General features: G+C 44.9%; 2 protein-coding genes across 2 annotated transcripts in view; both read right to left on the bottom strand.

Annotated features, from left to right (window-relative positions):
* The window catches only part of LOC118094583 (uncharacterized), a 33,914-nt gene extending 28,023 nt beyond the window's left edge, over positions 1 to 5,891 (bottom strand). The window contains exons 1-5 of the mRNA XM_035135112.1: positions 5,861 to 5,891; positions 4,627 to 4,731; positions 3,753 to 3,824; positions 2,729 to 2,833; positions 314 to 385 (exon numbers count right to left, since the gene is read on the bottom strand). Coding sequence (XP_034991003.1) covers positions 314 to 385; positions 2,729 to 2,833; positions 3,753 to 3,824; positions 4,627 to 4,731; positions 5,861 to 5,891 — 385 coding nt within the window. The remainder of the gene's footprint in view (positions 1 to 313; positions 386 to 2,728; positions 2,834 to 3,752; positions 3,825 to 4,626; positions 4,732 to 5,860) is intronic.
* Positions 5,892 to 7,754: 1,863 nt separating this feature from the next.
* Positions 7,755 to 25,500, bottom strand: part of LOC118094582 (uncharacterized) — an 86,894-nt gene continuing 69,148 nt past the window's right edge. The window contains exons 29-38 of the mRNA XM_060282078.1: positions 24,154 to 24,225; positions 23,254 to 23,394; positions 21,138 to 21,209; positions 19,866 to 20,009; positions 17,195 to 17,266; positions 15,304 to 15,447; positions 13,602 to 13,673; positions 13,349 to 13,492; positions 12,817 to 12,888; positions 7,755 to 7,876 (exon numbers count right to left, since the gene is read on the bottom strand). Coding sequence (XP_060138061.1) covers positions 7,755 to 7,876; positions 12,817 to 12,888; positions 13,349 to 13,492; positions 13,602 to 13,673; positions 15,304 to 15,447; positions 17,195 to 17,266; positions 19,866 to 20,009; positions 21,138 to 21,209; positions 23,254 to 23,394; positions 24,154 to 24,225 — 1,055 coding nt within the window. The remainder of the gene's footprint in view (positions 7,877 to 12,816; positions 12,889 to 13,348; positions 13,493 to 13,601; positions 13,674 to 15,303; positions 15,448 to 17,194; positions 17,267 to 19,865; positions 20,010 to 21,137; positions 21,210 to 23,253; positions 23,395 to 24,153; positions 24,226 to 25,500) is intronic.

The following is a 25,500-nucleotide window of genomic DNA, read 5'->3' as shown; positions in this document are numbered from 1 at the left end:
GGCCCCTCCTCCCTGAAAAAAACCCCAAAAAGGGGGTAGATCACTGCCAGTTTTTAACTCTGTGAGTAGATCGCAGTCTCTTGGGAGTTGGCCACCCCTGCTGTATAGGAATGGTTTGAAATATTTAAAAAAAATCCTTCTGGGATGGTGCAGAGGAGCAGGAAAAGAGACAGATGAGCAAGCCATGGGCAGGGTGTCCTACAAGTCCCCACAGCATGGGGAGAAATTGCCTGCGCATTTCTAAAGAGAAATAAGGAGACGCTGCCATATTTAACACGTCCATTTCAACATGCCCCCCCTCAGTTCAACTCACCTTCATGCGTGGGAGATGGCTGCGTCAGAGGGAGGTCATCCACTACTTCCTTCGAGGTCAGGCTGTCATCAGCTACAAACAATATGGCCGCCCACATAAGGCTTAAGGTCATGAGAGTTGCCTCACCCTTATGACAGTACATTAGAATGGGAGCTCAAGGAGGAGCAAACCAAACCATCTATGATTAAATGGGCCCAAGACCTGGGTTACAATGTCTATATGGAACAATGGGAAAGGCTGTGGCAGAAAGACTTGAAATTTACCGCCTGTTACAATCTGCGGGAGAATATTCTCAAAATGATGTACTGGTGGTATCAAACACCAGACAAAATATCAAGGATGTATAAAAATAAATCACCAATATGTTGGAGGTGCGAGAAGGAGATAGGGACCCAAATGCACATGTGGTGGAGATGCCCAGAAATAAATAAGTTTTGGATATAATATCTATGAAGAGTTAAAGAAAATGCTGAAGTGTAAGATCATAAAGAAACCAGAACTGTTTCTGTTGAATATAATACCAGAGGATATCAAAGATGCAAGTAGAATTTTACTTATGTATGGTATTGTAGCTGCGAGGGTCCTTATCGCTAGAAAATGGAAAATTAAAGACGTACCAAATATAACAGATTGGCAAATCTTAATGAAGGAATATGCACAGCTTGCTAAAACCACTGGGAGAATTAGAGGTCAAACAAAGCAAAAAGTAAAAAAGGAGTGGAGGATTTTTGAAGACTATATAAATTCATCCAAATAACCAAATCCCGATAGCAGAACAGAATTGAACCATGTCGAAATTTTAAGGATAAGGAAATGTTGATAAGAACTTAAGTGTGAATTTAAATGGGTGTATATAATTTACACAGGATATGATTGGAAGAACGCTCTTCTTTTTTTTCTTATTTATTTATTTTTTTTCTTTCCTTTTTCTTTTTCTTCCTATATAATCTCCCTATATAATTGTTTTTGTTTCAATTCCCTCCTCTTTCTTTCCCTTGTATTCCTTTATATGTAAAAGGGAGATGTACCAATTTCCTGTATGTGTTTTTGAAAATCTTTTGTGTTTCTGCAAATTTGTATGGCTTTTAACATTTGAAATAAATAAATTATTTCAAAAAAAAAAATGACAGTACATTCTTTGGTTCACGTACTAAGCCAAAACATTTTACCTCAGGTTTCTGGAGAGGACGATTTACGGGGGGGGGGGGGGGGAGCAGAGCTTTTTTTTTTTGCCGGAACTTGCCGGAACTCAGTTCTGGCACCTCTCAGGTGGGCGCCATTGTTCATGGTGAGTTCCGGCTCCTTTTCCCCCTAGAAAAATAGCACTAGGTGGGTGTGAAATAAGAACGAGGAGTGCTACTGAGTCAGGTTGAAGGCTCATCTTGTCCCTCGCTGTGTTCACATGGCGGCCAACCAGACGCCTGTGGGAAGCCCACAAGCAAGGAAATGAGTGTCACAGCAACACTCTGCTCACTTGCAATTTCCCAGCAACTGGAGGTAGAAGGTTGCTGTTTTGACTAGTCACCATCTATAGTCTTATCCATGAATATAAGCCAGTCCACGTTGGCGGCCGTCACCCTATCTCATGGAAAGTTTTAAGTGTCAGGAAAAATGGCTCCCGAGTCACGATAGTTTGATACACCACCTTGTTATATTTTCTTTGGAAATGTGGTTTAGAACCTGTCAGGGGGACTCCCTACAGGGACCCTCCCCCAGTCATCCTGACCAGCACTTCGCCCAGTGACAGCGCGAGCAGAGGGTCAGGAGGAGGGAATGAGGAATGGAGCGGAATGGAGAGGGGGGCTCCAAGACGTATCAGAGCCTCGGCACCGACCCAGCTGGCCAGAGGAGGAAGAACAGCACAGCAAGGTGTCGGAGCCTCAGCAACACTCCAGCCAAAGGACGGGAGAAGGAACGCAGCCCCTTCCGGCGCCCACGTTGGGCCATGCACCCAGAGGTAGGGCAAGGGGGCGGCGTTTTGGGTTTCCCAGACTATTATGCTGGCGCAAAAGCAGACAAGCGCCATTGCTGGCTTCTGAATCAGACTAGGCGGTCATGTTTTCTGATATCTCTGCACTGTAAATAGTATGCACAATAAAGCTCTTAAAGACAGAGCAGACTAGAGAGTCTTTACTCGAGAGTAGCCGCAACAATCCCCTGACAGAACCATTTAAAACAACTGAGAAACAAAGGCCAATTAAGTGCCTGTTTCGCTCCCAAACAATTCTTGGCTCTCTAGACACAGGGGGTGAATGTTTTTTTTTTTTTGGCGGGGAAGTGCATTAAATGCAAGGTCAGAACGGCTGCATAAATGTCTGTTTCCTTCCTGATACATGCATCTTTGCTGACGGACATTTCTCCAAAATGTAGGCCCCAAAATCCACTGTAAGTCTCCTCACATAACATACAACTTACCCCCAGGGCTGCTGCCTGTTAAATCTGTCTTCACTTGTTCTTCGGAAAGGAGGCTGCTTTTCTGCTCTGAGGTGGGACTCACGGTATCACTCTCAGCCACGATCCCTTGGTTCAAGTAGCAGGAATTAGTCTGCTGCCATGATCCAGGTTCTGTACTTCGCAGGCTATACTATTACATTAGAACAGGCTTGTAAAAAATAATTTAACCAGGTGCCCCCCGGTGAATAAGAATTCGACCTGGGTGACTAGACAGGAACATCAACCAATTTTTTTGGACACAAAAGACTAACATGGGGGGCAATGGGGGGGGGGGCTAAGCTGGTAAGCGGTGGACCTTTGTGAACACCAATCATTTAAAGTACTTTTAAAGCACAACAACTATGGTGCTGGAGGAGACTCTTGAGAGTCCCATGGACTGCAAGAAGATCAAACCTATCCATTCTGAAGGAAATCAGCCCTGAGTGCTCACTGGAAGGACAGATCGTGAAGCTGAGGCTCCAATACTTTGGCCACCTCATGAGAAAAGAAGACTCCCTGGAAAAGACCCTGATGTTGGGAAAGATGGAGGGCATTAGGAGAAGGGGACGACAGAGGACGAGATGGTTGGACAGTGTTCTTGAAGCTACGAACATGAGTTTGACCAAACTGCGGGAGGCAGTGCAAGACAGGAGTGCCTGGCGTGCTATGGTCCATGGGGTCACGAAGAGTCGGACACGACTGAACGACTAAACAACAACAAAGCACATCCACTCCATTCCACCCAAATCCTGGGAGCTGTAGTTTACCCCTTCCCTTGTAGAGCTACAATTCCCAGCACCCTTAAGTTCCCAGGATTATTTGCTGAGAAAACATGTGCTTTAAATATATGGTGTGCACACAGCCTCACTTGCAAGACTGAGCCAGCGAGGCAATTCTTACGCTCTATTACAAAATTGTTACATCCTTGTGCCTTAGGTGCCTGGAGCTGTACAGAAACTCTTTGTTATCCTTCAGCCCACCATCATTAAAAAGCCCAGAGACTCACCTTCTGCACCTGCTTTCAGCTGCACATTCTTCACCCCCTCCATGAACTCTTTCAGGTTAACCTTCCCATCATCTGGAAGACAAGATGGGGGAAGAGGGCGGCTCAAGTGGGCAGGGAAGCAGAAGTGCAATTATTTTGCAAAGGGTGTTGCTAGGAGCTGCACGGAATGCAAATAAACCCCACAGTCTGCATCCAGGCAGGCAAGACAGAGATGCAACAGGGAGGGGACAGAGAAGTGAGAGATTGCCTACTTAGTAGTGGAGAGGGTAGGACATACTTGACATATGCATATACAGTACTTGATATAAGTGTATCATAAGATACAATAGAAGTTTCAAGATCTGGGATAGGATGTTTCTCAAGCACAAATGACCCATGATGCTCTGTTGCCTGCATTCCCCCCCCCCAACATGCTTTATCACAGAGGCAGCAGTCTTGGGCTGAAGACCAATGGGACATGCTTAACCCTTCCGCCTTCCGCCATTCCCCATTTAATATTGCCTGCTTATGTGTTACAGTTCAACCGGGGGGGGGGGGGGGAGGCGGATATGCAGGCACCTGTATATTTTCCTTCATCGAGTGAAAAGTAGCTGGGGGAAGTTCGAGGAGGAAGTAGGTCAGAGCAGGGAAAGCTAAGAAGCCCTAACCCCTCTGAAACTCAAAACCTCCCCAGGGCTGCTTTTCATTATTGCTTTTAAACAGGGGGAGAAATGTTACTTATTCGTCTTACACAACTGTCTGTCATGTGGGCCTCAGCCAGAGTCTGTGAGATCACCCAAAGGAGCTGAAAGGGGAATGTGCATTCCTGAACTGGATAGTTTTAATCTGTTTTACTTCTAAGAGGGGTGGGAGAGCAAGCGCTTTAAAGACTCACCATCCACAGTTGTAGATTTCAGAGCTTCCTGGAGCTCATCGTCTGTTAGCTGAATGCTCATGGTGGCCAGAATAGCATTCAGGTTATCGACAGGAACTCGATCCTCTGTGAGAGAAATGATAAACATGGAAACATTTACAGGGCCTTGAAATCCCCTGCTTGGTTAACAAAGCTTCAAACGCTGTCGAGGATTGTGTGCACCCCATGCAATAATCACAAATTCAGAAAATTAGACATCTGTATCAAAAAGAATAGAATTCCATGAGCTGCGTAAAGTGCCCAAATGTATGCATTTTTTCTTGTACAGCATGGTGCAGAACTAAAACTGCTAGCATGTTTTGCAAAGCTAAGCAGGATCCAGGATGGTTTCAAAGCTGGATGGAGGACCGCATATTGACATTCCTGCATTGTGGATGGTTGTTCCAGATGACCCTCACAGTCACTTCCAACCCTGCCATTCTATGGTTATATTAATGTGCACTCTTTGCTGATTTGAATAATATCTTTTGGTTTTACAGAACATGGGGATACAAGGAGCCATGCAGAACATTGATGTCCCTCTCTATGACCCCTAGAAATCTTATTCAGCCACTTTCCGAAATGTCCGCATCTGATAGCCATCTTCAAATATCTCAAGGGCCGTCACATGAAAGAGGGAACAAGCTTTTTTCTCCTGCTCTGGAGAGTAGGAATCAAAGCAATGGATCCAAGTTACAAGAAAGGAGACTCCAACTAAACATCATGGAAAATGTTCTGGCCGTAAGAGCTGTTTGGCAGTGGAATGGTCTGCCTTGGGAGGTTGTAGACTCTCCTTCCTTGGAGGTTTATTTTTAAGCAGAGGTTGGGTGGCCATCTGTCATGGATGCTTTAGCTGAGATTCCTGCATTGCAGGATGACCCTTGTGGTCCCTTCCAACTTTACAACTCTATGATTGGCCACCCAGTGTTGACCCAAAAGGGCCTGAGAGACTCCGCTTTTTACAAGCATCCCTTTGGGAAGCCTCTCTTACCACATTCTGCACCCCTGTGGAATCACAGAATGAAACCAGTCCTGTGCACAGGTGTGCTTTGTCCATTGACCATTTATCCCATCTGCTTCGATGCTGGTCTGTTCCTCATCATCTAAACCCTGCCTGGGGCTTTAAGCCCTGTCAGAAAACAAGTGCTCTCTTCGAATGCTTACAGCTTAATTTTTAAAAAATTCTAATCCAACTACTGTAATGCAACCCGCTTACCCTCAGCTTGGTTCTTGACTACACTCGCCATCAATTCGCTCATATTCACCTTCCCATTTCCTGCAAGGACAAAATACTGATAGATAAGACTTAAGAAGGACCTTCACACTAGCTCGATTCCACGTCATTCCCACAGCATTCTTACATGGCGTTTTTTCCAACACACCATTGAACCTTCGACTCTGCCCATGCAATGACAGAAAGATTAAAGACTATATACACTTTTTCTTTTACTGTCCTTTATATGCCTCAGTAAGATCCAGGCTTCTCTCTTTAATCCTGACGACCATTGCACGGGACATCAACCGCATGAAGTACTTATTGGTGGTTGCCAACCCCTTGGGTTTCACGCGACGTGGCCATCTACATTTTACAGGCCCTGAAACTCAGGGCCACCTTTTTGGCTAACTTGCCCAGCCCCAGTCCTATGTTAATTCCTGTTATACTCACAGTCGACACGCCTCACTTTGTCTTTTACCTTACCAGCCGCACTCAGCTGGATTATATATTTAATGTTATAGTTGTATTTGTTGTATTCTATGTTGTTGTGCGACAGTTGCGTGGTTGATCTTTTATATGTGCTATGGCTATATGGCTAATGCAATAAACTTTTGATTGATAGATAGATAGATAGATAGATAGATAGATAGATAGATAAGACAATCTGCAATGCAGAAAGTGACCAAGCAGAAGTGTATGTGTGTGCGCGTGTTTTGAAATACTCATACGCAAATAAAAATTGCTATATTTCAGTATCCATCATGATTATGACCCTGGTCCAAAAGAGTGATTCAATGGCCTATGCTACTGATGCGAATCCCAGGTATTGCATGCCCCAGTCTGAGAGGCAGGAGTTTGCTAATTTCCATGAGAGACAGAGAGGACAGACTCAGTGACATACCTGGTTCTTTAAGACAGTGGCTCTTGACTGCTCACATAGGCAGCCTCTACCTGAAGACATTCTCCTCATCTGTGAACCCTCACCTATGATGAAAGAGTCACTGGGAAACTTGCCGGTGATGTCAGAATGCCAGAGTCCAACCAGAACACTCCTGCTTGACCTTTCACTGAGAAGTAAGTGCTGTATGGAAGTCTGTGCGAGTAGGGTTGCCAGACTCAATAGAGGACAGGACTTCTGTGTCTTTAATTTAATTGAGTCTGGAAACCTTAAAGAGAAACCAGCAGACCCTTTGCTTGGCCTCTACTAGGGCCAGGGCCTTTTCAGTATTGGCCCCAACTTGGTGGAATGCTCTTTCACAGGAGACCAGGGCCCTGTGGGATTTGTCATCTTTCCGCAGGGCCTGCAAGACAGAGCTGTTCCGCCTGGCCTTTGGGCTGGACTTAGTCTGACCCCTGTGTTTTCCTCCCTCATGGCTTGGATTTATGGACTATTTAAAATGAGGCTGCATTTTAAATTTTAATATGGTATTTTAATTAATTGCTCTTTATGTTTTATTGTAATTTTATTGGTGTTAGCTGCCCTGAGCCCGGTTTTGACTGGGGAGGGCGAGGTATAAATAAAATATTATTATTATTATTATTATTATTATTATTATTATTATTATTATTATTTTCTCTTTAAGGTTTCCAGTCTCAAAAGAGAGCAGGGCAATTAAAGGCACAGAAGTCCTGTCCTCTATTGAGTCTGGCAACCCTATGTGTCTGGCAACCATCTCCACAGAGATCGGCCCACAGTTAAAGCCATCACACTCTGTTAGAGGCACGTGTATCAGTGGGTTGTGATGTTTCTCGCAGCCTCTGGGACTGGTGTGCTGAGGATCACCTCCCAAGAGCTGAGGGAGACTTTTTGAGAAGGAAGATTCAGTGTCTGCGTAGAACATGGGCAACCCCCCCCCCAAAAAAACCCACCTTGCCTGAGATCAGGAAACAAGGTTCACTCACCATTCACAGCCACATACTTCAAGGCTTCTTGGAGTTGCTCTTCGGTTAAGTGGATCCCTAAGTTGGACAAAAAGGAATCTACCTCTTCCATAGCAACCATATCCCCTTGGTCACCTAGTCAGGGGAAACAATGAGCCAAAGGCCAGACTTTCAGAAGTTGGTGGGAAATCAACAAGGCCTTGCCAAAAAAAAGGTCAAGCTGCTGCAAAACCCAAGAAGTTAACCTAACAGCGTAATATAAACCTGCAGGATCAGATCGAAGTTCTACCCAGTCCAGAATTCTGTTTTCCACAATGGTCAGATAGTACCTCTGGGAAGTTCACAAGTAGGCCTTTATGGCCATAGGGGCATTATTACGAGCCAGACCAAAGGCCTGTCGAACCCAGCATCTAGTCCAACCACCTGCTGCGATGCAGGAATCTCAGCTAAAGCATTCATGACATCCAGACTCTGCTTAAAAACCTCAAAGGCTCCTGAAAAGTCCATCTGTGGGGCAAAAAGGCAACAGCCCTGCTCAGCTGTTGACCTAGCAACTAGACTTCAGTGGCATACCTCTGAACCTGAAGGTTTCATTAACCTGTTGTGGCAAAATTGCCATGGGATAATATGCCCTCCCTCCAGGGCCAGCCCAAGACATTTTGGCACCTGAGGCAAAACACAAAATGGCGCCTCTGCTTCAGGGAAGAAGGAATGAGTGAAGATCTATATCCGGAATGGGGGGGGGAATCAAATCAGGGGGGGGGAAGGAATCAAATAACATATTTTCAACTGTTTGTTTTGGAAAAGGTTGGTCTCAGTCCATGTTATTCGCAATGTGCTTAAGTGCTATGCTTAGTATAGGGAACAGGCTGGGCCAGTTAAAGGGTTGTTCAGAGGAGACAGCCAGAGGGAAAAGATATATTCATTTGGTGATGGTTGTGAGAAAAGAGATGGGGGTTGGTTGGTTGGTTTGCTTGCCTCCCCTTCATTCAAACAGTACACACTACGGTGATGACTTCTTCATTTTTTTTCTCAAAAAATATTTCCTGTAGCACACATGAACTTTTGCCTATTAATGACTAAAATGAGGTACAGTATATTCCATTGAAATATTTAAAAAGGTTATGCACAAACCAGTTTTTTTTGTATGCCGTTTTACCATTTCATAAAATTGTATTAACAATTCTATATATATTTCGTATCAAATTTGGACACAATACCACATTCCACAATGGGGAGTGTTCTTAGCAACTTAGGGTATACAAATGTCACACCTGCGCAAAGTAAAAGCCCCTTTTGGGGACCTCAAAACTCAGCCAGCAGACCCTGCCGGGCATGCTGGGAAAAGAACCTACAGGAGAGGTAGCAAAACATCGTCCTCTAGCGGCGTCTATACTGTTACTGCAGCTAAAAAAAAGCTTCCATGTGTGTTTGATGACCCTATATATGTGACTCTAAAGCTTGGGTTCAATTTTATATCTGCTTATAGTGACTTCAAAAATGGTCAAAAAAACTGATAAATAAATTTTTTAAAATCATTTTGTGTGTGAGGGTTTTCTTTTTATCAAATCTCATTGAAAGTAAGATTTTTATCTAATCTTTAATGAAAGCTCATCAAATTATGATACAGGGAAATGAGGTTGTAAAATAGTCATCACCCTAGTACACACCCCATGCTATCAAAACCACATTTTGAAAGCTTAACAACTGAAAATAGGTTCAGGGGCTAAGCCTCGGCTCAAAGTAAGCTGAAATTTCTACCATTTATTTTAGTACCATAATGGAAAGAGAAGGAAAATCAACGTTCATGTTTGGTAGGCACACATAGCAGACATAGCTGCCAAGTTTTCCCTTTTCTCGCGAGGAAGCCTATTCAGCATAAGGGAAAATCCCTTTAAAAAAGGGATAACTTGGCAGCTATGAGAGAGTCATCCTGGCATCAGAGACCTCACTCACCTTCAGGAGTCTGCCCCATTTCACTAAGGCTATTCATAAATTCTTTGAGGTTCACTTTCCCATCCTCTGTGAGGGAGTCAAAAAAGTGCAGAGTTACATGTGCGGCACCTTTTAGACGAGCACAATTCTTACACCTTGGCTTCTAAAGCCAGAGACAAAACCAAACCAAAAACAAGGCATAATGGAGAACATACTGTAAGGAAGGAGACTAGGGTTGCCAGACTCAATAGAGGACAGGACTTCTGAGCCTTTAATTGCCCTGCTCTCTTTTGGGTCTGGAAACCTTAAAGAGAAACCAGCAGACCCTTTGCTTGGAAATTAAACAGAGGGTCTGCTGGTTTCTCTTTAAGGTTTCCAGACTCAAAAGAGAGCAGGGCAATTAAAGGCACAGAAGTCCTGTCCTCTATTGAGTCTGGCAACCCTACAGCAGACACACAGTGTCTGGCAATCCTACAGCAGACACACAGTGACAGAGATGAAGTATTAAAGGGACACTTTGTAGGCAGAGTGGGATTTTGTGCAAAAGGGATGTGAGCTCGATTCTGGGACAGACTGGGCCGAGCCTCCTTAATTCTTAGCTTACGGCTGCGTACAACACTATACCTTTAAAGTGCATGGGAAAAACACAATTTAAGGAATTGTGGGCACTGCAGTTTCCCCCTCATGGAGTTACAATTCCCAGAAACCTTTAACGAAGGCTACAGTGCCCAGGATTGTTTGAGGGAAGCAATGTGTTTTAAAGGTATAGTGTGTGACATAGCCTACGTCTGCTTTCCTGAGCCAGCATTTTACACCTGGCTCTTGTTGGTTATCCTCACAGTTCTAGTAAATTCCACAAAGCCTGAAGCCTGCCCACCCCTGGTATAAGGCAATGGGGGATCCCCACTGCACTAAGATCTGGGATGTAGCAAAGGATGTCCCAGACCTCAGTCCCTTTTACTAATGTAATAGAAAGGTGGGGCGCAATACGTTTCCAGAATCTAAATGTTTAGAGAACTTGCCATTCTCCAGCTGCCTCTCTCTCCCCCCCTTTTTGCCCACGTGATTCGAAATCTCAAATACGGGGTCCATCAGTTCTCACCATCAACTTCAACTTGCTTGAGGACCTTCCGCATCCCCTCTTTGGTTAAAACAATCCCCATGTTTTCAAGGATGGAACCCAGGTTTCCGACGAGGACCTTGTTACCTTAGATACGAGGAGAAATTGAACACAAGACCAGGAGAAATCAGCTCTTGAGCAACTGCCCATTTAAAATCTTTTGCAAAGCCCATTACACTCCATAGAGTGTAGTGGGGGTTGCGGAAGAGCTCAAAAGAAATCTGGGAGGGGGTGGGCTTTAGTTAGGCTGAGTCATTGAGGCGTGTCACAGTTTTGATTGACAGGAGCCACTTATTTAAACTCAGGTACAGTACTTTCATTTTCAGCTCACTCTCGGCAAGCCTTCGAATCTCCCACCCGCCCGCCACTGTTTTATAGGCTTTAGCTGACATTGCCTTTTCAGGGGTCGCCTGTATTCAGGGGCCCAGTAGGATTTTTGCCACTTGGCTGATTGGCTGTTGCCATTTGGTTTTTGCCTACTGCTTAGCAAATTGTCACAACTTGTTAGATTGGCCGTTAGGCTTTGGTTAATAAATTGGTTATAGGAGGGGCATGGCATTAATTTGCCTACCCCCCCTATCTTGTTCCTCATAGAAGTATTCCGTTAAAGGAATCCTGGGGCTCTGGGGCTCTAGTCCATTCATCCTGCCATAGGCAAGGATGATACGGCCATTACAGAGCCGAGCCTTGGGGAACATTCCTGGGTCAAGAGGAGAGTGCCTGTGAACAGTACCTCCACCACCTTGGGGTGTTTACTTGACTTACCTACCCATAGGCAAGTCGGAGCTGGTCCTGACCCAAAGGGGGTCAGATGGAAATGGTCCTGACCCAAAAGGGGTCAGATGGAATTGGTCCTGCCCAAACCGGGCAGATGGAATTGGTCCTGACCCAACAAGGGTCAGATGGAAATGGTCCTGTTCCTTAGAGTGGACAGATGGATTAACCAAAGCCTAAGCCAACACTCAGAATTAATTGTATTTAAATAAAGTTGTGGCCAAAATAATGCCAAAACCCCAAACCTAAAATATCATGTGAGTTGCGAGTTATTTATGGGATTTCTGGGAGCTTCGTCACGCAACGGTGTTAGGTTTAAAAGAAACAAACACAAAAACAGGAATTTATTTTATTTTTTTACATATGGTGATGTAGGATTTTCCCTTAGCTCTTTGCACTGAAGGGACAAACAGTCCCCAAGTGCCAAAGGGAGAGGGGGCTGAAATCCTCATTAGTGCCTCAAGTCTGGGCCCTTGATGAGAAAGGAAGTGACCTCTCTGTGGCTGCGATCTCCTGGGTGACACGGATGACCCCTCTGATGTGGCCCAGGACACTGGCAACCCATGCTACACCACTGTTCCCACCCCAGCTCTAAATAAAGCATAACCGTAGGGAAGAATCCTTGCCGCACTTCGGTTGCTGGGCGCCGTTGAAAATGGCTTATCCTGCAGAGCAGGAAGTGACCTCTCCAGACAATGGAACGACTCTTCTCTCTGTGGCTGCGATCTCCTGGGTGACACGGATGACCCCTCTGATGTGGCCCAGGGCACTGGCAACCCATGCTACACCACTGTTCCCACCCCAGCTCTAAATAAAGCATAACCGTAGGGAAGAATCCTTGCCGCACTTCGGTTGCTGGGCGCCGTTGAAAATGGCTTATCCTGCAGAGCAGGAAGTGACCTCTCCAGACAATGGAACGACTCTTCTCTCTGTGGCTGCGATCTCCTGGGTGACACAGATGGCCCCTCTGATGTGGCCCAGGGCACTGACAACCCACGCTACGCCACTGATCCCACCCCAGCTCTAAATAAAGCATAACCGTAGGGAAGAATCCTTGCCGCCTTTCTCAAGGGGTGCACTGTGGCTCCCGTTTGCTCTGACTGAACCCACAATAAAGTTTCCAGAGTACAGAGCTTCAAAAGCTTCTGCTGAGGAATGGAAAGCAGGTTTTAGGATAGGGGCGAGGGACGTTCCCAGAGCTATATCCACACAAAGTATTGTAATCCACTGCTCTATTTTCACTTACTTTCAGGTTGGGAAAAGCGTCGAGTCTTGGTCAACGCAGACAAGACACTTTCCACACTCACTTTCCCATCATCTGCAAATTCGTAAAAGAAGTGTGGGGATGTCAACCAATGAAATAGTATTTTGGTTCAGCCTTCCCTACCCAGTGCCCTCCAGATGTTTTGGACTACAACTCCCATCAGTCATTATGTTAGCTGGTTAATCATCCACCTTTCTGTTGATTAAATGATTGTTAGAAGGAAAAGTCAACATTAGTATTTTTGCTTTCTTTCCATTTTACAGTAGTACAGAAATAAAAATAACCTTGAAGATATACACGGGTGCCCTTGGTTTCAATCTCCAATTAAACTGTCTTCTACTGTTAATCAACTAAAGCTTTTGCTCATTGATCTAATGGTTAGCTGATTAAAGCATGAAGTGCTTAAGAGAAAAAATGGCAGATTTACTGGGTTTCTCTCAGATTATGATTTGGTTTGCAATTTTAACAGGCTAGTCAGTTTTGATCGAAGCCATTGGGCTTTTAAAAGCCTTACCGTTTGGGGTAACATATTTCAATGCCTGCTCGATTTCATCAGGAAGTAAATTGAGGCCCATATTGCGCATGATAGAATCCAACTCTCCAGTGTCCACCCAGCCTTGTTTGATGCTATTCATCGTTTTCATAGCTCCTTCCATCTCTAAACACAGACAAGAGTCAACACAATGAATCACCCACAGGCAGGAGCCTCAATGAAGCACTGAATAGTACAGGAAGGGAACTGGCTTCTTTCAGTCTCTTGCTCTTACCTGAAGCTGTGGAGAATCGCCGGGTATTGGGCAATTCGTTCATAAATTCTTTCAGTTTCACCATACCATCCCCTACAAGACAAAGCAGAGGAGGAGAGAGAAATGAGAATGGACTAGTTGCAAAAAAATAACTGAACAGGGCAGGGATGTCTCTGCAGTCTGTGGCCATGAGTCCAAGGACCACAAACAAGCTTTGGATATTATGGTAGTGTTGCCTACATTTCTGATACCAGAGGGATGATAGGAATTGTAGTTTAGCACCATCTGGGTGGGGGGTAAAGGTTCCTCACACCTGCATTAGACTAAGCAGGAGTCTCCCCTGAGATTGCCTGGCACAGATGGGCAACAGGTGAAACTATGCCAGGCATGGGCAAACTCGGCCCTCTAGCTGTTTTGGGGCTACAATTCCCATCATCACTGACCACTGGTCCTGTTAGCTTGGGGTGATGGGAGTTGTAGTCCCAAAACATCTGGAGGATCGAGTTTGCCCATGACTGAACTATGCAGTGATCCTTAGCTACCTGAAGAAAAAGAGTGGAGCTGAATGCATCTCTTACACTGTACCAGAAGGAACCTTCACGGTTACGTGACCAAGCTTGGAGGGGGAAACCACTTCTGTTTGAAGGACCCTCCCTAACAATCAAGGCCCGACAGAGACCCCAGGTTTGAGCAATGCCATCCTAGAGGGCTCTTTGGTTTTCAGAGGCCGAATAACGATCTGAATGGCAGCCGCAGCTGGCAACATTAAGTTGCTTTTGAGCGTTGTGTCTTCCCACTCCGAGGAAGGAGAGTTCATGGTTAGGGTTGCCAGACTCAATAGAGGACAGGACTTCTGTGCCTTTAATTGCCCTGCTCTCTTTTGAGTCTGGAAACCTTAAAGAGAAGCCAGCAGACCCTTTGTTTAACTTCCAAGCAAAGGGTCTGCTGGTTTCTCTTTAAGGTTTCCAGACTCAAAAGAGAGCAGGGCAATTAAAGGCACAGAAGTCCTGTCCTCTATTGAGTCTGGCAACCCTATTCATGGTCCCACAGCTGGCACCGTTGCCTGAAAAGCAAGCCTCTGTGGACGAATCCCATTGGGAACACACTGCTGGGGACCTGGGCAAACCTTAAAGCAACCATTACGTTCTTGAGCAATAAAATTTCCAGTGTTAAAGTGCCAATTAGAAAATTAGTCTGTGTTATTTGTCCAGCCAAGGTACATGAAAACTCATTCAGGAGGACATCCATTAAAAAGACAACACTTCCTTTGAGAGGGGAATGGTTAGTTTGTATCTTTGGGGTGTACCAAGAGGGCGAGCCAGGCAGACAGACCTGGGGTGTCATAAAGTTACCTCAGGGGAGAAGCAAGCTTTTACAGAAAGGGATTTCTAGAGGCAGAACTCCCTATACTGTGGACACAAGGGATAGTCTCAGCTATAGCCCTGAACTTTAAAAGGTACCTGGCCACGTTTGCGCTGGAAGAGGACTCTCTTTTGTATAAAAGGAGAAGAAAAAGAATAAAACCCTCGAGTGCATGAGGGAATACAGGATAGGCTAAAGGGAACAACAGGGGGGAGGCTCAGTTTACCCCAGATCATCCCTGTTAGTTCTTGCATTAAGTGAGAGGTAGAATAAATAAGGGTCTTTTGTCGCACTAGGCAGGGCTACAATTGTATGCCACCTCTGCCCATTTGAAATTGGTTATGTCTCAAGGTTTTCTTACTTTTGACTGCCATGGTCTTCAGCACCTCCTTGGCGTCGTCCTTGGTTAAATGGATGCCGATGGGAGCCAGTATGTCTTTCAGCTGAGAAACCTCGACTTTATCACCATCCATTTTGCTAATGAGCATGTAGAGGTTATGTATAGCTGCAAAGAGGAAAGCAGGTTGCCAAGTTAAGAGGCAAGAAGCTAAGTCTCGTTTCCATGAGACTTGTACACGGGGGACACTGCAAACAGTTCCCACCACCCCATCCTGAACGCGAGTCCTGGCCTCATACATAAGCAAGTTTAGGAATAACTTCACAATGCATTGAAAAATATGGGGCAGAGGAGAGGTGGAGATTAACCAGGAGGGCAGTTACAATAGGTTATATCTTTGGGCAACTTTTCTGAAACAGAAGTTGTAGTGGATCTGTCAGGTTACTGAGTGAGTGAGCGATGGCTGCTTTTAGCCAATCAGATAAATACAGCATTTTAGGCTGGCAGTATGCATGGCCACCCTACTAAATATGTTTAACTAACATGCTTTTTAAAACAACCACCGTGCTTACCGCTGGGCCTCAGCCAGGACTGGAACCGCAGCACATGAGTAGGGTGATTTAAACCCCCCCCCCCGTTTTCCCACCAAAGAATCTGCACCCACCCCTCCAAGCTGCTATTGATTACTAACAGTACAGGTAACTCACATCTTATTTAACTTACGAGATCACAGTTTTTTTGTAGGTGAGTGGGAAATAAATAAATAAATGGAGAGCAGAGGGAGCCCCACTCTGCATTTATTTATTTTCCCCAAACTGCCGGCTTTGGGAAGGTGATACAAAGGCTCTAGCAGCATCACATACCCCTTGGGTCGTACCCCCTTCCCAAGGGCAGGTAAGCAAGGCACCTGGTTTTGAGTAGGAGGCGTGACGGCTCTGGCAGGGTCCTAGTGCCCTCCTCCCTCCTTCCCAAAGTCCTGTAAGCGCTTGCTTGGCTTGCACTCACAGGACTTTGGGTAGGAGATAGGAGGGTGCTAGGACCCTGCCAGAGCCCTCACACCTCCATCCCAAAGTTAGATAAGCAGCCTTCTACTTTGTGAGGTGGGAGTGGGAGCTAGTTCAAAGGTTTCTTGGCTTTATGTGTTTTTTGCGTATATGCGTGGACCTCTGGAACAGAACCCTCGTGTAGGATGCAAGTTACATGTACATCCAGGGGCAAATAGCAGCTGAGGGGGGAGGGGTTGTGGTGGAGGGAAAAACAGATCAGGAAGGGAAAAGTTACCCTCCTTCCTTGTGAGCTACAATCCTGATTTGGACTAGATTCCTAGATGGTTGCTTGACCCTGAATCTGCTTGATTTAGCATCAGCCAGTGATGTGGCCCAGAATGTTTTGGTAATGGAATACGATCTGGGGGGGGGGTTTCATTTAATAACAATGAATGGATTCAATACCCATCAAGTGGGGCCATTTCAAAACTACGCAATTAACTTTTTAAAGGTGGCCATTCCAAGCATTTCTATGTATCTATAGTAAATACAAATGCCCAACTCTCTGGGGAATCTGAAATGATTGTTCTAGAGCAGGCACCCCCAAACTGCAGCCCTCCAGATGTTTTGGCCTACAACTCCCATGATCCCTAGTTAACAGGACCAGTGGTCGGGGAAGATGGGAATTGTAGTCCAAAACATCTGGAGGGCCGAAGTTTGGGGGTGCCTGTTCTAGAGGCACCTATGCCTCAGCTGGACACTTGCATTTTGCAGAGCAGAGCATCTTCCTTCTGTTGACCACACACCTGCTTTAAGCCCCTCTGATCCTCGTTTGCAGCTATGGACCTTGAATTTTGTCGGACCTTGACTACACGTCTCCAGGCCCCTCTAACCAATCATCTGCAGGCTGCATAGAGGATCCCACTCACCTGCAGATTCAGAGAAGCGCTCGTTGTTCACTACGCTGGTCAGGAAGTCCTTGAAAGTCACCCTTCCGAATTCTGCAAAACCAACGTTTCATAAAGGTTGGAAAGGGGAACCCAAGAGGCCATTCAATCTAACTCCTGCCACTCCACAAGGCAGAATGTCTTAGAATATTAAAGTGTCAGGTGTGACTTCAGCCTGAACGTAGCAGAGTGTTGCGCAATCCGGAAGCTTCTGGCGGTAATAATGACTAGACGTCTGGACGCAGAATAACTATTTACAGGATTTATTAAATAAAAGAAATCCAAAGTTTCTATGTACAACTTTAGAACTCAAAAACAAAGTAAAATAAATCCTTTCCTCTCTCTCTCTCTCTCTCTCTCTCTCACACACACACACACACACACACACACACAACGAATACAGCACTTTTCCTCCTACACTCACCACACCACGTACTGTGCTAGTTTTCTCTGATAACAGGACTCAGTGCTAATCATCAACCAATGAGAGAGCAGTTACTATGGCTGAAGCAGACCTTGGCTTTCTGCCCAGTGTTAATTGCTTGTCCTAGAGTTGATTGTGTGAAGAAGTAATCTGATGGTTTCTCATGCTACCAATTTAGCAAAACCCAAACAGAATGGTCAAACCATTTCCCCCTGCCCTTAAAAGTTAAATCAATGAATGAAAGTAAAGCTCACCATACAAAGGAGATGGAGACCCTATAGATGAGATGTATTTCTAGATGACTCAAGAGAGTCAAGCTACTCAGCCCAATAGGAAACAAACCCTCTCCTGTCATGCACACTCACAATCACTGACCTATTTGTCCTGAATAACTGATGTTCCTGGCCATACTGAGCAGAGTCGCAATGGGATTGCAGGTTGATAAGAAGTGGCTCCCTGAGATCTGCTAAGAGCCAGTCATGTAATGCTTTTTAAGGCAGGGTTTTGCTGACTTATTTGGAATTACAAGAATGTACCGTGGGTGCCAGCCACAAAATGGCTGCTGCGGCAGTGTAGCGCAACTCAAAATGGCTGTCACAAAATGGCCGCCACAGCTAAGAAAGCAAAAAGAGAGAAATGCCCACAAAACAATGCCCACCTCCAACCAATAGAAAAAAGGCACCTATATCACCTGCTGCCGTGCTCACTCACAAAGAGTCATTCCTTGCACCTATTCTTTGAGCACATTTAAGAGGTGTTTGTTCAAATGTAGGCAAGCTATTGCAAACAGGAGCTGAGCAGGAACAGCAAAGAGTCTCTCACACATTGTGGAATTTCGTGGCGGCATTTGCCGAGACATTTCATGGGTGCCAGAGGAGGCACACTGGAATTCATGGGTGCTGTCTTTGTGACCCGTCAGGAATAAAGAGTCCACATGATTTTATAGAGAGGGATGCCGCACTCTGTGTGTTACATCCTGGTTTTTCTGAGGCAGGAAAGCTCAGTGCATGTAAGCTAGTGAGGCTCTATCTCAGATATCCTCTTTACTTCAAGGTGGGCCGAGACCGAGGAAGTGCATTTTGCAGCCTAACTAGAGGAAGAGGATTCAAAAAGTTTCCCTGAGGAGTCAGAAGCTGACCATTTTCCTTGAGGATGAGGATTTAAATTCCTCCAATTAGAAACCAGATTCCACAGCTCCCAGGATCTACCACTCTCCTGTAACATTACATGTCGAAGGGGCTTCCCAGCCAAAGGAATGCACATGGCAGATAGTTAGTAAAGGTAAAGGTAAAGGGACCCCTGACCATTAAGCCCAGTCACGGATGACTCTGGGGTTGTGGCGCTCATCTCGCTGGAATGTCATCCACGTTCAGCTGGAATGTCATCACTTCCACTGGCCTTGTTATTAGCAGTGCTTTCTAAGGCCCATTTGAGTTCACTCTCCAAGATGTCTGGCTCAAGGTCAGCAACCACACTACCTGGAGTGTATGAGACCTCCATATCTTTCTGGTATAATTCCTCTGTGTATTCTTGCCACCTCTTCTTGATGTCTTCTGCTTCTGTTAGGTCCTTAACACTTTTGTCCTTTATTATGGTAATCTTTGCACAAAATGTTCCTTTCGTATCTCCAATTTTCTTGAACAGATCTCTGGTTTCCCCCATTCTATTGTTTTCCTTTATTTCTTTGCATTACTTTAGCATTCCAATCCCCTATAATGAGAATAACATTCTCCCCATTCCTTAGTAAAGTTTCTATCTTCTTGATTTATGATCTTCCTGGTCATTTTCACCATTTTGGCGTAGTCCATCATCTTTTTCAACCATTCTTCTCTAGTCAGGGATTTATCTTAATTCCATCTTTGGGCCAAAAGTAACCTTGCTGCCATTGTTGCATACATAAATAGCCTTTTCTGCTTCTTTTGTATTTCTGCGCCTACAATTCCTAGTAGAAGTTTCTGGTTTTCCCCACAAAGGTTATTTTAAACATTTTTTTCAACTCATTATATATCATTTCCCAGAATGCTATTGTTATTTTGCATGTCCACCACACAGGGTAGAATGTGCCCTCTTGCTCCTTTCCAACAAATATTTGAAGCAGTTCTATACATTTTTGCTAATTTAGTGGGGGTTAAATATCAATGATACATCATTTTCATCTCTAAGCTTGACTTACTACCACCAAGGCTTTGCCTTATGGGGACCAGGAATGAAGACAACTTTAGTACTTACCATCTACAGGGATGGCTTTTAAGGCATCCTGGAACTCAGTGTTGCTCAAGTTAATACCCAGAATTTCCAGAATGGACTCCAAGTCTCTGACGTCAACTTTCTCACCTCTGATCTTACTGAAGTTCACAACAGCAGATTGAAGTGCTGCCAGAAGAAAGATCAAATACGGGCCATGAAAATGGAATTACTGTGTTCATAGGGACTGAAACAAGTATTTCACAGGGATACTAGTCTCGTGATGAAAATCTCTTTTCGCACAATGACTGGTTGCACCAGGCACCGTTAAGGCTTGTTTACATCTTATATCTGCCCACATCCATCTGAAACAAGTGTTCCACATGAAAATACCTAGGCTAGAATACATCAAACACCTTGTTTTGCAAGCAGGTAAAGATTGTACTTAAAAGAGTTTTAGTAGTTACAGAAATAAATCCCCATCCAATAGGCAGCAAAGGGCAGAAGAAGAAAAAGTTTCCAATTGGTTTAAAAAGAAAAGAAAAAAATACTTGGTTTAATTACAAAGGGACTGTGCTTTTTTTCTGTGAGCAAATATATTTGAGCTGTGTAAATTTCCTAGTTAGGGCGTTTACCCATGTGTAATTTTGTTGAGCTGGGAGCCATGCAGCTACTGGCTTCTTCCAGGGAGAGAGAGAGAGAGAGAGAGAGAGAGAGAAGCAGCAAAGATGCTAGGAGCCTGTTGAGTTCCTCCCATGGTCACTTGAGCTCATTTCCGGCTCAGGTTTACCCTTTTATGCATGCAAGTGACAGTCGGTAACCGTATATTGCCACATTTTCCATACAGCAAGATGCCATTTCCACAATTCGAGCCTATCGCTGAAGTCACAACAAAGTTTATATTTCAACTCGAAATGTTGCTAAGGCAGCACCCCCAGAGTCAAGGACTCTTACGTAGAAATGTACGGTAGTTTTCTCAATATATTTGACATCCTGGAAACTGAAGTCCCTGGGTCAATATGTTTACAGCTGCATTGGCAGCAGAAGCAGTCACAGCAGAAGCCACACAAAGGAGTCTGGAGGTCTCACAGGAGAAAAGGGAAGGGACTGAGACACTGTTATTCTCCTGATTTCTGAACTGGACTCAGAATAAAAACCAAGCTCATTTCTTCCCTTTCTTTGAGGGGTGGGTGGGGAGGGGTGGCGGTCAGAAACAGCTCAGCTTGTCGAGCGCAGTTCCAAACTGAGGCTTACCCATCGCTAGTACCAACCTCACACCCTCTCCTAGATCTATGCCCTTGTTATTAACATGCTCACCCAAAGAGTCCCTGAAGCGTTGGCTCATGGACAGAGTTATCAGGCAGTCCTTGACATTTACAATCCCTTCGTCTGGAAGGAAAAGACAAAACAGGATGAAACCATTGAGTGACAGAAGAACAGGGCAATTAAAAAGCAAGAAGAGGTTGGGTTGCTAAGAGTCAGGATCTTGTCTGCTCCTGAAGCAGGCAGAGACTGAAGGCCAATAATATTCAGAGCATAGAACCATAGAGTTGGAAGAGACCACAAGGGCCATCCAGTCCAACCCCCTGCCAAGCAGGAAACGCCATCAAAGCATTCTTGACATATGCCTGTCAAGCCTCTGCTTAAAGACCTCCAAAGAAGGAGACTCCACCACACTCCTTGGCAGCAAATTCCACTGCCGAACAGCTCTTACTGTCAGGAAGTTCTTCCTAATGTTTAGGTGGAATCTTCTTTCTTGTACAGTAGTTTGAATCCATTGCTCCGTGTCCGCTTCTCTGGAGCAGCAGAAAACAACCTTTCACCCTCCTCTATATGACATCCTTTTATATATTTGAACATGGCTATCATATCACCCCTTAACCTTCTCTTCTCCAGGCTAAACATACCCAGCTCCCTAAGCCGTTCCTCATAAGGCATCATTTCCAGGCCTTTGGCCATTTTGGTTGCCCTCCTCTGGACACGTTCCAGCTTGTCAGTATCCTTCTTGAACTGTGGTGCCCAGAACTGGACACAGTACTCCAGGTGAGGTCTGACCAGAGCAGAATACAGTGGTACTATTACTTCCCTTGATCTAGATGCTATACTCCTATTGATGCAGCCCAGAATTGCATTGGCTTTTTTAGCTGCTGCATCACACTGTTGACTCATGTCAAGTTTGTGGTCTACCAAGACTCCTAGATCCTTTTCACATGTACTGCTCTCAAGCCAGGTGTCTCCCATCCTGTATTTGTGCCTTTCATTTTTTTGCCCAAGTGTAGTATTTTACATTTCTCCTTGTTAAAATTCATCCTGTTTGCTTTGGCCCAGTTGTCTAATCTGTTAAGGTCATTTTGAAGTGTGATCCTGTCCTCTGGGGTATTAGCCACCCCTCCCAATTTGGTGCCATCTGCAAACTTGCTCAGGATTTCTCCCTTAATCTGCAACCATTTCCTGCTTATGAGGAACCTATCACCTGGCCTAAAATGTGACCCTGCCTAAATTCATTGTGAGCAAGTGAGTATCTCTCTGCTTTAGTTCCCCAGTACTGTATATAGAATGGGGAACTCAGTTCTAGAATGGGTAACCCAACGCTATTGCTGGAAGACAATTACAGGGTAGAAATTTTAAACGATTTTTTTCAAATCAACAGCATTTTATAAGCTGCAGTAGCCAAAATGTTGGTTCCTTCCATTAGAAAAGGGTCACAGTGGCATTTAGTATGTCTTGGGAAAAGTCCACTCCACGTATAAATTTCTTTCAAAACTGTTTAACTGTAATTGCCCCAAGCCAAGGGGGCAATTGGAATGGTTAGTGTCTCGAAAAGGAGAAAAACTTGCCAGCACTCAACTTTTTAGGGGGTGGGGCTGAAAAGCGAAACCTTAATAACATAAAACCAGTTTTCAAATTTTAAAATTGAAACCAGTTTTAAATTTGCGGTGGAGACGTGACTTAAAAAAAATATTGTGGCCATGATTTTCTGGTGCAGCAGGAAGCGCCATATTCAGGAGAGTGGCCTGAACACGGCTTCCTGTTGACAACAAATTAGTAATGGGCCATTGACGCTGCACATCTTTAAGTTCATGCCCATTCAGAGGGACGAAGCCCTTCACTGGCGATGGCATTGCAAAGTCAAATCAGTGTGGCGGGAAGCTTCCTGCCCTCACTTGGAATGGGAGAACATCCTCCACCCCTGTTCCATATAGCCTCCTTAATCATTGCTAGGATGGTTTTATTTGGCTTAGCAAGTCTTGCCTCAGTCCTAGATATTACTACTTCTTTTGGAAGGGAGGTTGTTGTCGTTGTTGTTTTATGAGGCAGAACATGAGCAGAACATCAGCCTGCCATAGGCATCGTGTTTTCTCCGTTGCGTAGCAGAGACAGAGCATGCAAAACCAAAACTCATGGTCAGTTTCCCCTTGCCCACAAAACTCACCATTCATGAGCTCCTTTGCAATTTCCTGGAGCTCTTCATGTTTCAAGTAGATGCCCAAAGTATCCAGAGTGGATTGCAGCTCCTTTGGTTGCATCCAGCCATTGTTCCCTATGTCGATGATGGTGGCGGCGCGCTGTAAGGCTGGAGAGAAGCAAGACTAAGTTCCAATCCAATGCCAACAACAGAGGCCAGCATACCTGGATGGGCCTATACCCACACATCTACTCCTTCTGTTACCCCAGGGGGTGACAGAAAAGTGGGAAGTTCTAGAGGAGTTGCCTAGTTGTTAGCCTGATGCAGTAAAAACAAGAGTCTTGTGGCATATGAAAGAGTAAGAACTACCAAACGATATGCACATTCACGTGCATTTGATTAAGAGATGCCTAGACCTGGCCAAATTTCACATGAAATGCAAGCTGGCAGTACTCTAAGCCAGGCATAGGCAACCTTGGCTCTCCAGATGTTTTGGAACTACAAATCCCATGATCCCTGACCACTGGGCCCTGTTAGCTAGGGATCATGGGAGTTGTAGTTCCAAAAGGAGTAAAGGAGTAAATTAATTTGGATATGCAGAAGATATTAAAAATGAATTTAAGGAACCGCAGAAAGAGGGGGGAAGGAAGTCAAGTTTTGAAATGGCAAAACGATTGTAAAATTAGTGAAATGTAAAAAATCAGTGAAATGTATGAACTTGAAAAGGATAGATGGATAGATGGAGAGAGGGGGGGAGAGGGAGGGAGGGAGAAGATGCAAGAAGGCATCTGGGGAGGGAATCTGAAGCAGGCAGTGAGGGAAGAGGATGGTTGGGGTAAATGGTGCTCAACTCTACATCTCAAATAAGGACATTTGATATATGTATCTCTTTCACCAAAGAAGACTAGAAAAGAGCACTGAACTTACCTTCCAGTTCAGTGAAATCCTCTGTTTCACCCAATCCTAACAAAAAGTCTTTGAAATAGATCAGTCCGTTCTCTGAAGAGGGGGAAACACTTTTTTAAAAATTTAATGTGCAAGGAAAATATTGGGATAAAGAAAGTACATTGCATGAGATTTAGGTCCTTTCTTGCATTATGCAGCTAAAGCCAGAATCCGTACTCAATGGCTAGCAAAAGCTGAAATATCACACTGAGATGGCACTATTAGTTTTAAGTTTTAAATTCCTAAACCTCCAACTCTGCCCATTGTGTGCAGGAAGACAGTGATTTGGTTGATTTTCTAGGCAGAAGAATGCCTATACAGTCGTACCTTGGAAGAAGAACGGAATCCGTTCCGGAAGTCCGCCCGACTTCCAAAAAGTTCAGAAACCAAAGTGCGGCTTCTGATTGGCTACAGGAAGCTCCTGCAGCCAACCAGAAGCCCCGTTGAACGTTCGACTTCCAAAAATAGTTTTCAAACCGGAACACCCACAAAACGGGTTTGCGACATTCGGGAGCCAAAACGTTCGAGAACTAAGCTGTTCGAAAACCAAGGTACACCTGCACTGCAAATTTAAAGAGAACCAGACTGCATTGTGGGAGAGATGTTCTATTTTCTCAGCCGAACTACTAGGAAGCTAAAGTTAAACTAATTGGCGGGGGGGGGGGAGAGAAAATCCAATCCAAAATCCTTTCTTTTTGCCTTCAAACCTTTTTGTGCACCTTAGAAAATGATTTTTGAATCAACTGCCCATCCTGATCAGATGACAGAACCACCAGTGATACATTCCACTTTTTATTTCACACTGTTTTTCTCCTCACACCTTGCTGGCTTCTGAGACTCCAGAAACCTACCACACCACACAAGTTTCAAGCTTGTCTCTGCAAGCACATGAGCTAAAAATGTGCAGGGTTTGTTTTTATTTTTAGAAAAATGAATTCTGAATACTAAAATTTTCTTACATAGAATTGTGGAATATGCCCTGCTTTGGCCACTGCTTTTCCACCAGTACCTTTCAAATGTAAAAGGTAAAAAGGACCCTTGGATGGTTAAGTCCAGTCAAAGGCGACTATGGGGATGCAGGGCTCATCTCGCTTTTCAGGCCGAGGGAGTCAGCATTTGTCCACAGACAGCTTTCCGGGTCATGTGGCCAGCATGACTAAACCGCTTCTGGTGCAATGGGACACCGTAACGGAAACCAGAGCGCACGGAAATGCCGTTTACCTTCCCGCCGCAGCAGTACCTATTTATCTACTTGCACAGGTGTGCTTTTGAAATGCTAGGTTGGCAGGAGCTGGGACAGAGCAATAGGAGCTCACCCCATCATGGGGA

The sequence above is a fragment of the Zootoca vivipara genome, chromosome 13, assembly GCF_963506605.1.
Source record: "Zootoca vivipara chromosome 13, rZooViv1.1, whole genome shotgun sequence".
Classification (NCBI taxonomy): Eukaryota; Metazoa; Chordata; class Lepidosauria; order Squamata; family Lacertidae; genus Zootoca; species Zootoca vivipara.
Note: the sequence above shows the minus strand (reverse complement) of the source record. Positions and strands in the feature narration are given on the sequence as shown.